At 35.2% G+C, this 12,547-nt stretch overlaps 1 protein-coding gene across 2 annotated transcripts in view; it reads right to left on the reverse strand.

Moving 5' to 3' along the window:
* LOC129792093 (uncharacterized) overlaps positions 1-12,547 on the reverse strand; it is a 103,436-nt gene that overhangs the window by 31,063 nt on the left and 59,826 nt on the right. For both annotated transcript variants that reach the window (XM_055830838.1, XM_055830837.1), the window contains exon 4: positions 4,314-4,471. In XM_055830838.1, the coding sequence (XP_055686813.1) occupies positions 4,314-4,471 (158 nt within the window). The remainder of the gene's footprint in view (positions 1-4,313; positions 4,472-12,547) is intronic.

Raw genomic sequence — 12,547 nt, forward strand, 5'->3', positions numbered from 1 at the left:
CCTCAGATCGGGCTCAAACTTGGTATGAGCACGTTTTAGACATCCCACATTTCGAAAATGGTGGTGGAAAATTTTTGATCCGGCCGGCCGGCCTGCCGGCCTGCCGGCCTCTGGCCCGAACTTTGCCTTATAGCTCCAGAACGGTAACAGATAGAGACTTCCGGTTTGAAGTTTTCTATAGAAATGTGGGTGTAAATTTTCATTTTTTCGCATTTTCAAAATCCAAGATGGCCGCCGTCCGCCATTTTGAACTACCGTCAACCACTTCCTTTATAGCTAGAAGTCTGAAATTTTAGTATGTTGTAGAGCTCAGTGAGACGTTTTCATCGATAATTCATACTTGAAAATCGGTCAAGCGGTTTAGCAAATATGGCGGCCAAAAGCAAAAAGTGTTTTTTCGATATATCTCGAGAACGGCTTGACCGATTTTGACCATCTTGGTATCAAATGAAAGGTATTGCGAAGCCCTACAACTGTCTAGAACATTTTAAGTTTCAAAAACATCCGCAAGAGGCGCTAAATTCAAAAACAAAAATTGCCTAACTTTAAGGGGCAATATCTCCGAATCCCCATTAGGCAAATCTTTTAAATTTTGATATGTTGTAGCCTGACTCAATATCTTTCACCAGTCCGAAAATGAAGAAATTCTATGTCGCCGTTTAGAAGATATCGCAGTTTGAAAAATTCTTGAATTTGAAAAGTTCTAAGAGCCATATCTCTTGAACTGCTTGTCCGATTTTGCTCATCTTGGTATCATATTAAAGGTTTTGCAATTCCCTACAACTTTCTAGAACATCAGAAACCTCTAGAACTATTCCTTCAGGATAAAAAATGCAAAAAACTGTTTTGCTAAAACAAAAATCCGCCATTTTGTATTCTACAGGTGACCTTGAAAATCATTGAGATATATATCAAATTACAGCTTATTTCAATACCTTTCCAAAACTAGTCAAGAAATTTCTGTATGTCTTATAGAACCAGAGATATGACTATTTTTATCCATCAAATTACTGAATTTCACAAAAAAAATCAATTTTGCGTACTAATACTGCCCACAAATCGCATTACAACGCATAAACAAACTTCTACACGTTGTGGGACACCAACTCTTATAACTGGACGCGTTATGATTGACTTTTCTTTTCGACTCAGAGAAAACTCAAGATTTTCATTAAAGAAGAAAATTGAATAAACTTTATAGGAAAGCTCAAATTAAATTAAAATTTCATGACAAAAGAAATTCCACAAAAAACCTTCTATTGAAACAGACTGTGTTTTGTGATCTCAATTAGAGATTGTGTACATAGAGATCCATTTTAAGGAAATAAAGTGGGACACTTTTTTGGCATATCTTGCCTTCAATATTCTACATAATATAAAAAGTCTCGATGTGGAACATGAAGAATGAAGCTGTGAATCAATTTTTGCTACCTGAATTGTCTATTCCGGGCAATATTCTTTAGTTGGTAAACTCAAAAAAAAAAACCCCCAACAAGCTCTCCATGTCTTTTTCCACTCAATTTAACCGAATCGCGATTTGTGCGGAAAGAAAGAAACATAATACACGTTATACTTTCTCTTTTATTTCTTTCTCCTCACATCGTCGCAACAATAAAGGCAAAAATTATGATAAACTATCTGACCAGACAATTTTCTCGCCGAGCAGTTAAAAAAAATTATGAGAAATAATTGGTGGTATTTTGAATTAAAAAAAAATATCAATTTAATACTCCTTTGATTACGATATTTAGCCAACCCATCTGTCTACTGGTAAGCCAATGGGGAAAATTTATTTGTTAAAGAAAAGAAAAATTCATGTGGAATAAGTAATGAGCACTGAAGGGCAAAAGTCTCACAAAGAGAAGAAATTTCCATGATGGGGAGTTTTGACGAGAAACAAAAAATTAAATAAGATATTTTTATGCATACAAAAGACACAGAAATCGCTGACGGCTATTAAACCCCCTTATTCACACGACACTGTCCTACAATTTGCCAAACGATTAATCATGCTGTTTTGTTAGGTAACGAGTAAAAATTTTCATATAAAAGCAACGATATAGGCTTCTAAAATCACATACCCGAAATATTTGATGACTTTTAGCATTAGCAGCAAAGAAAACCAAACCCAAAACGGATCTACCCAACAGTGTGTCGCCGGTATGTAAATTTCAAAGCTATATAGGTATTTATGGAAAATATTCATAGTCGATGACGAGCATGGTAGACTCTTGTTTTATTAATAACCCATTCCACCACTCTAAGCGGGGCTGTGTCCCGAAAATCAACGAGAATTAATTATATACTTTGTTGTGGGGAAATATTAGAGAAGGAGAGAGACAGCAGAGATGTGAAGTTAAGCAAACAAATTGGAAAATTGATTAGGATGCTGAAGAATACAAATTGATTATGTCTAATTCGCATATCCCTCTAATGATTGCGACAGGTGGGAGGTTTATCGATACAACGCTCCGTGTGATTAATACGTCTGTAATGAGATGGAGTGTTGGCACATTCGCCAATTAAACAATCAATATACACATCACGATTACAATCAAAACAGCAGGTGATCCTTAAATTCCTCTCAACATTCAATTTCTTATAACGTTCCTTCACATTATAAGTTTATGTTAGATCAGTGTTGCAATAAAACCGCATGCGAAAATTTTAACAAGCTCTAAATCAGTTTAAAAAAATCTTCCTTTTATTTTATTCTTAGCTCAATGAAAGAGTTGAGAGGAAAAGGATGATAATAGTTTATAGATTAACCTTTAATTTGGTGTAAGTAAAAAGATTCTCTTTCAATGAAATCTCTTATCTATAAAGGCCTCAAATCTATTTTGATTGATGGAAAACTTCTTGCATAAATGTTAAGTAAGAAAAAATTGCGCTTTAGTGCAAAAAGCACGTGTCATGCATCATAGAGCTGCACTATAATATGTATATAAATTGAAAGGGAAAGGTGGAATACAATTTAAACAAAACTACAAAATTTAATATATGTATTATACAAGAGATCTGCTTTGGGAGCTTGTAATAGAGCCCCATGGGGAATGGGTACACCACAATGGAGATCAAAACAGATCAATAGACACTTTCGGAAAAGTCGCGCGCGCGCGCCCGAGTGCAGTTTACAGCAAAAAAGAGAGTGAGAATTTGCCAATTGAATTGCACAAAAGCCAAAGCCAATCAACAAACATTCAAAACTACCTCATTTTGCACGGGAAGGCGATTAATTTAATTTGACAACCAAACATGACATGACTTTACTTTTTAGAGTAGGGTGCTGCACACAGAGAGAAGAAAAATTGGCAAAAATGGCAAATCCAAAATCAATAGCAATTGAGATTATGTTGACCATTTTTAGTACCTCATTGTTTTACAATTTCCCTTCTCTCTTTGCTGATAAATTGTCCCGTGGTTGGGATCGTTGGGATAAGAGAGATCACAGTGCAAGATAAACGAATAAATCTTTTCTCTATCTCTTCTAATCTCATCTTATCCTTCTCTATATATATATATTTTTTACTAAAGCGTCTTGAGGATAATCATCGAAATTGCAAGATGAAATGCACGCGTCAACATTCCTTTTGGTCTTCTCGCCATCAACATAAACGATAACAATGAGCAAAGAAAAACAAATAAACAAGAAGTTGAAGAATCTGTTGAATTCATCGCTAATTGCTATTTTATTAAATGTATGCAAATCTGAGTATTTTAGAGCTTCAGCAGCAGAGGAGGGCTTTGGAGAGGCCATCAAACATGCGAGCATTGAAATTTTCAACTTTAATCCACTATTGTTTGTCTTCTACGTGTTCGCACAATTGTCAGAAAAATAACTAAATGTGTACATGCAAAATTCACACACAGGTAGCCCATTGAGAAAATTTGATTTATCTGATTGAAAGTGTGGATGATCAGTGTGGTTGATTGATTAATGGGGGATCATTGCTATAGAAGTGAATTATCTCCTGGGTGCCGTGAATGATCATAATAAACACAATTTATACATTATAATGGACCTTATTGCTATGCTAAAACATTTTTTGTATCATATTTTATTATGTTAAATTTAGAGAGTGATTTAAATACGATTCTCTACTCTTCTTTTTTATATAGTTCATTAAAGTGTAATACAAAAAAACTTACAGTGATGGTCAATTAAAAAGAACCAAATAAAAGTTTTTATAAAAAAATAATAATGTTAGTTGTTGATTAATTCTTAATATGATATTGTCGCTGAAACATTCACAACTTTTCTCAGAATGTTATTCACACAAAAGAAAGGAATAATTTAATTCAAATTAACTCACCTCATCCCATCGAATCCATCATCTGAACCATTTATCGTTAGTACAGGTGCTCTCGCATATGCCTTTGCCACACGCCGATTCCTTTCAAAAACTATTACTTTGGCCCATATTTCATCGTCTATTTGTGTCCATTTGTCCAAAACTTCTTGTATGTGTTCCTGCAATGGCAAAAAAAAACAGATGAAGATAAGACATCGCGTTTTGCTACTTAATTTACAACTTGTACAGTTTTCATCTTCCTTCCCCCATATTTTCATTTATAAAGAAAAAAAATTGTTGATGTCTCTATGAAAAAAAAACTGCGCTGGTGTTACACCGTGTACGGCTAGTCTTGCTCGCACGCCACAATGGAGAAAAAGTGAAACCAAGTACAAGTAGGGTCGTTAAGATTCTTATGAATTATTCATTGGGGATTCATAAATATAAAGGTGAGTTGTTTCGCTTTTTTTTTTGTTGTTCCCTCGAATCCTAACACTTTTCTCATGTGGCGTGTACTTTTCATGAGATTTAACACCTCTTTTCCGTTTTGTGCAAATTCTACAAAATTAGAGATACACGCAAAATAAAGTTATAAAATTATCCACTTGCCAATTATGCTTATTAATATGAAAAGAAATTCTTCCCTTCTTCACCGATGTTTTCCTCCACAAAACAAATGAAAGAAAAAGTAAGTTGTTTGAGACAATTTTTAACCTTCTGTGTGGAAAATCACGATGTTTTCCATACAAAGTTTATTGAACTTTTTTGCAGTTTGAACGAAAAAGCTCACAGTCGCTATCTTGCCATTAGGTCAGACATTATTACACAAAGAACAATCTTAGGCTTTTATCATAAAAGTCCGCAAGTAATTACGTACAAGCTTGTAGTAAAAGTGAGTTGAATTTTGCTATTAGTGCGGTTTTTGCCTTAGCCTATTGCCGAGACTTTTTTGCATATGTTTTGTATAGGTAGAGAAAGTTTTGCATTTTGCTCCCCTTGTTATCGCGATTGGTGGCGCGTGATCGAGATGTCGGGTGAAAAATGAAATATTCCCCCTAAATGTGTCTGGCATGAGAGGACATTGCTGTGTGACCCACAATCCCATGCACAGACTCGTGCTGAAAAATGTAACACAGCACATTTTCCCTCCGGGCAATTCGTGACGTGGTTTTGCGCCAAATGAAATGGAAAGGTGCGCACGCGGGATTTTTTAGAAATCAAAAGCGCCAAATTCCTCAACCAAACGTCGCGCAGGTATAAAAATAAAATTTATACGCGACGAAGCAAAAAAAAATGGCGTGCACTTGGGCGATTTAACTATTACCGATATTATTGGTTAAAATTTGTGATCATTAAGTTATCTTGCGACTGGTAATGCAGAGAATTTTATTTTGTATGACCTCCTTTGCCAACACTCCGCGTGTCCTGCTGAGATTTTTTTTCGTGAGAAAAAAGACCTCAAATTCACGTGCGATTAGCAACACTATCATTTTTCCCCAATTGCTCAACACTACAAACTTGCAGAGGCTTTACTGAGTGAGTACCCGCACAGAAGCTTCATCAGAGTAATTGGTAGGTACCCTCAAAAATCCCGGTCATCAGCCTCTTTCTTTTTTGTTTCATCCCAATTGCAAAGCAAATTAGTCAAGATGGTCATCGACTTTTCTTCACTAAGCCTTCGTGTTTTAACAATCATTGCACCACGACCAGCAGCACTCAAGATGCCTCGTTATCTGTAGCATGAAGACACCCGAATTTGCAAACGAGACATTCTTATTGACGGGCCTTTTCTTCGCATATCTTTATTCATCATGTTGTGTGCCGAAGATGGTTTTTTTTTCACCTCACCGACCACAGGTAAATTCTTTGATTTTGATCTGCTGCTCTTTTTTTGCGGTGTGGATCGCTTTTTCGTCGTTCAAAACTAGATGGTCTCTTGGCAGGAAATGGCAAGGTCGTCCGCTGTTTTAAATCTTCCCCGCAAGGTCGGTCATTCTCATACAAAATTGTATACTCCGTGAGATGATTTACTTTTCCTTATGTTTTCAGAATTCTTTTTTTTTGTGATGGGTTTGCCCACGACCTTTGATGATGATGTCGGAATTTTATGGTTCATTATTGGATGAAGATTTTTCCTTCTTCACCACAAAAAATCGTTAAGAATGAATCACAGAGGAGCCACAAAAAATTCAACTCAAAGAATTTTTATATTTCTTTTGCAAATTATTCATAAAAAAAATATTTTTAGGATGAATAAAACGGAAAAAATTTGTCAAAAATCGACATAAATATAGTTTAAAATTCAAACACTTGCGGATTAATATTAATCTTGAAGTTTTTGTCCACAAAAACAGGACCCCATATGGCTTTCAGAACAAACAGAAAAAAAGAAAGAATTATCACGAGAAAAAAATCTTTTAGTGGAGATTGTAAATAGTTGGATGTGTTGAGCACAAAAAGCAGCCCATTAGCAAAACAACCACTATGTTTTCTTATAAATAGTCTTTTGGAATAAAATAAACAAGCATTGGTGGTAACATTAAAGTCGCCAAGACATTAATCTGGTGTGGATGGGGACAAAAACTCTCTCACACAGCAAATTAATTGGGGGATTTACTTTCGCAAAACGCACCATATGCGATGGAATTGGGTGGAATTGCACAAGTGGACAATCCCACATGAATTTATAGTAACTCCAATGACGACCTTTTAAACCCAAAAATCACACAGAGGGGCACCCCTGCAGCAGATTGCTGTTGTTAGCAACAAGAAGGCATCCCGAGATGTGCACACCTTGATGATTTTCTCGATGACCCAGTTTGTGAGCGCACCACACACACGAAAAGTACCTCAAATGCCACCGCAGTGCAAATAAATTCATCGCTTTTGTGACCCATTTGCCAAACAATTCAGCACGATTTTTTGGGCTATATGTGTGTGGCTTCCTCGCCAGACGCGAAGAAGCAACCAGAAATCTAACGTCGTGACAGACAATTTTACCTTTTAAAATTTATACTATATATAAATGGATTATGGAAATGAATTGGCAATCTTCATCATGTGCAACTCGTACACAGCACTTCAGCAGATACGATATTTATTTGATGCACGAGTAAATAATTTCATTTTAATTATAACATTTACCCAGAAGATTTTGCCACTCATCAACCTATGTCGATACTAAGGGGGTTATTTAACCTATTTCTTTTAATTTAATTATTTGTGAATTTTATTACTCTTTTTTATTTAAAACCTTTTGGTATTATTTTATTTATTTTTGCAGATTTATTTTTTAATTTTTGCTTTTTTTGTAAATAAATTGTCATTGATTTTTTACATTGACCTGCCCCTTTTTTCTTAATTGCTGATCCATTTCAGATTATTTAGGTGCCTTGAATGAGTAGTAGGTAAAGCAAGGTGTATGCAGAAAACATATACCCAGATACAATGCAAAGAGAAAAATCCCAGACATTTCACATTAATATGGTTGTTACTTATAAAATGGGATTATGCAATTGTAATTGAGTGCAGGGAGGCAAAGAAATCAAGAGTTGGTATAAAAACCCGATGTCAGATGGAGGAGAAGTAAAAAAAAAAACGAGCCAGCAGCAGCTGAGTCCGCATGTGAAATGCCTGAGAAAAGCATCTTGTGTCATTTCCATGATGAAAATCCACAGACAAATGCAGATTTCTTGTGGATTGTATTGTAAAAGTGCCATTGGGTCCATCATCATTCATTCAACCGGAAATTGTGGTGTCTTCTCCGCACTCCACACACGTGGATTGACCTGATTATTTTTTGCATAAGAAATGTTGCTCTTAGGAAATTCCTCTACATGTGGTTCCCATCATTGTCTCATGGTGGGCGCGCACACTGTCGCACTGATTCTGCCAAAATGTGAGCCCAACTGCAACATCAACAAAAAACAAATTCCCTTTCATTCACCATCTTATTTCACTTTTTATCTCACCTGGTCAACCTGCAGTGTATATTTCCGCATTACTTCTCTTCCCATACGTTTGTTTTTTTTTCTTTCATTTGCGGTCTGCACGACATAAATGCAAAGAAATTCTCATTGAAATGATATTACGCAAATTTCATATAGGCACGCGTGAGTTGTCTATTTTGTGCCCCCCAAAGCCCTCAATTGCAAGAATGTTGTTAAAAAAACCCACACTGTCTGACATTTCCTCATCACGAACCCCGCAGCCTCACAAATGATATATTCCACCCGCAAATTCTTTATGCTGCTGCAGCAAAAAAATGAATTCAAATGGAAATATCACCGGCAATGTTACACCGAAACTTTGGGTCGAGGAAAGCGAAAAAGAAAATGAAAGTCTGGCGTTCGCTCAACAATTGAACTTTTGATTTGTGGGAGTTTGCCCCGGAATAGCAGTGTATACATATCATTATTTTTTAGCCCATAATTGAACATATAATTCACTCTTCGTATATGTGATTTCTACACCACGATAAAATACAGTGGCGCAGCTTTATGCTTTCGTATATGAAGAAAAAATGCACATTATGATTTTGAGAGATTAATCTCAATTGATAGGAATAGTTTTTGTTGCTGTGTTATTGTTGTCTTCATTCAGCAATTGCAGAGAACATCTCCATTTATACTTTTCTTCATATATCGTGTTACTTAACAGGTAAAAGATATAATAATTGTTATAAAGTAGTTGAAAAAGCATCTGAAAGAGTGTGTGAGGTCAACTAAAGCGAGCAGATTTGTTAGAGGTAAAGGAGCTATCGTTATGAAATTCATTTTTGGAATCTAAATGAATTTATCTTAATCGAAATCTCTATTTGATATTCAATGGAATTTAGTTGATTTTTTGGAAATATGCAAATCTCTATTACATACATAGCATACATACATATCAATCTATGGACAAAAAATACGTTTAACCGTTAATTAAAAAGGAAGTTATTAATTTTTTGCAAAGAAACAAGAAAAAAGTAATCCATCCACTATCTGTAATATTACTAAACAGTAGCGCATAAATGGATCATACTTAATTATGTAAAACAAATCCCAAGACACACTCTACTTATATATTTTCTCTTTGAAACAATGCCGAAAAATCAATCTCAACTTCCGCACACAAGGTAAATTCTAAAATTGTATACAAGTGAAACTCTTTTCTACTCTCCCCAAGACTACCTGTTAGAGAAACCATCAATCGTGAAAAAGTATAGCCTCTGTGCTACTATTTATAAAATAACTGATGCTTTATATTTATGCTCCAATTTACAAATCACAGCGTGTAACACAACTCTCAAGATCTTTTCCCTCCAACAACAACAACAAAAAAGCTTTTAAATATTGGTATTTCAGTGCACTTCAAAGTGCTTTGGCATTAGTGTAAAAATTTTTATTGACATTGTACGCAAAAATATTTTTTCGTTGTTGCCTAAAAGATGAAAGCAGCGCAAAGGTATTTTCCGCTTCTACCACACACATTAATTTCCTCCAAAATGGGAATTATGCAAAGAATGGGGCATGAAAAAATTAACGAAAAAAAAATTGAGAAGTAATTTTACCTCAGAGAGCCAATTTAAGTATATCTCTGCTATATTAGAAAATTGCCGGGGCATTGTGCAACGCCATGGTGCACGAATCCCATTGGGGTGGGCAAAAGAAAAGAGTTAAGAAAAAAATCGCGATTGGGCTCTTGATCGGGCACCAGATTGTCTAACACCTGATGCAATTAAATCAAATAACATCGCAATGAAATTTATAATTAAAATTCAAAGCAATTGCTGCTGCTGGGGTAATATATCTAGATGGAAAATCAAAAATGCTCAGTTCCACAAGCCACACACTTGCCAATTTGAGAATCTAGCTCAATATTGTTACTTGTGGTGTGTGAGCGTGAAAGTTATTTTGATATGCCTTCTTGCTTGCTTTTCTCTCCCTGCCCCGGCAAATGGCATTCCATGTAACCAGACCATGACGTTTTCTTCGTGTTCATTTCGTTGGTTAAATGGTGCAGGGGGCTACATATAGTATATTACCCACCAAGATAATAAATAATTGAAATAAATATTGTAAATGATAAAAAATCAATTAGCTGACAGTCTGACGGTTTTTTTTTGCGTTGAGAGGCACAAAAGTAGGACAATTTCGGAGCCTGAAAGTCTCTGCAGAAAAGAGTTGAAAATCAATTAAAATTTCGCTCATGACAGCTCATCAATAAAATCACTTTGTAAAATATTAAATCATACCCTATAGAAGCATAAATCATTTATTTCACCTTCACACAAATGACAGCCTAAAGTCCCCACAGCACTTGATGCAATGAATGTTTAGAAAAGATTCTCCCAAAATACAGTGGCGGGAATTAAATAACGTACCACCCACGATAAAAAGACTTTCTCTTTCGATGCTTTTAAAGAATTTATAGAGCAACAAACTTTTTTTTTAAAGACGCGATCAAATAAACAAGATAGAATAAAATTAAAACAAAAAAATTAAATCTCATTTGAAGAGCAATAATTTAAAGAAGCTGAACCTATAATTAACTCCTTCAGTGTTGCAGAAGAGTGAAGACATTGTAATTTCACATAGAACCGTCAGTGAGAAAGCTGTTGGGGAATTATTTGACTAACCCACTCAAATTATTTCTTCTAGAGCATAGGTACGCACTGACCAAAAAACAGATAGGTATGCAAGTCATCTCTGCGCTGCTTTCCAGGTGAATTACATGAGAATTTCACTGATCAGTCATGATTTTCTTTTCAGGTAGCCACGTACGTCCATTAATTTCATTAAACACCCATCATGAATTCACTTTCCATCGGGCATTTCATCAAATTTGCTCTTCCCTCAAAAATTTGTCTTAATTACTTGACGATGCAAATGACTTGGCGTTTAAAAATCGAAAGTTCTGCCAGTTCGGAAGGAAAATTAATTCGAGATTCTCCACATCGTGTGATGTACACACAAAATATTTCGGATAAAATACCAATCGGGAGGTATTGTGTGTGAAAATAACAAGAAAGGTTGAAGTTTGTGGTGCGAAAAAATAGAGAAATTGTAAATATTAACCGATGGATGAAAACTTTGGATGATCATCACAATGGAAGTTCAATCTGCAGAAAATTTTTATCCACCAGCCTCATATACTATCTCTCATGTGTAAATTATCTATGTAGCTTCCCAATGGCTATATTTGTACAATTCATTTAGCCATTCACATTACCTTACGTACACAGAGAGTCTCTTTGCATATACACCTTTACTAGACAATTGCTTTGTATAGAGAGAGAGAAGAAGAATTGAAAATATAAATATGGAATAATAGGCATTATTCTCGACAATCTATGCAAAAAAAATGATGACCATATTTTCACACTCCGACAGAGAAAGTGAACAAATGATTCTGCTCCTTATCTTGATCCCATATTTGATTGAAGAGGAGAAACCGAAGAGGTGTGGAAACACCTAATTCAAGACAATTTCGCCGCAAGTGAGGTCAAAGATTTTAAGCCAAGAAAGGTCAACTGATGCAGTTTGAAAATTGGTCAATTGATTTTTAGCCTCATCTTGCGTTGTTCAACCTTTTAACCGCGCATCTGCAGACATTACAAGCACGCACAGACAAATAACTCGTTAGTCGAACATGGGATTCATACATAAAGTAAACAACTCACTTGACTACCATTTTCTTGTAATCCATCTCCCTATATCTCTGCAAACATTTCCTCGTTATTTTTGCCAGGAAATTCTCTCATAATCGAATTTTATCTCAATGCGAAAATCACCTGTTGGAGCAACTTTTCGATTAACCATCGATTAATCTATTTGATCTCTTACAAGTGAAATTTTCTGCACATATTTTCCACTCCATCCCCGTATTGCCAAGGAAAAACAACTCCAAGATATTGAGAAACTCTCGTGTGATTTTGTCTTGTGATCGTTTTTAAACTGATACCAATCACTTACATACAGAGTTGCATGAGGAGGTAGATAAAAAAAATTTTCATTAACTTTCCTATAGCTCTAGTTTTTCTTTAACAAAAGATTAAATTAGTTTTCTTACAAATAATTCTTTTTTTTTTTTACTCAAATAAATTATGTATTTGAAAATATATTTCGAAAGAAAATTTAATCTCATCTCAAAAAAACAAAAAAAAAACTTTATAGTCACCAACTCTACTTGCACCTGATTTGATTTACATCCCGCCAATGCTTTCCAATTGCTCTCGCGAGAGTATTTAATCCTCCACCATATAATGGTAT

Source organism: Lutzomyia longipalpis, chromosome 3 (assembly GCF_024334085.1).
Source record: "Lutzomyia longipalpis isolate SR_M1_2022 chromosome 3, ASM2433408v1".
Taxonomy (NCBI): domain Eukaryota; kingdom Metazoa; phylum Arthropoda; class Insecta; order Diptera; family Psychodidae; genus Lutzomyia; species Lutzomyia longipalpis.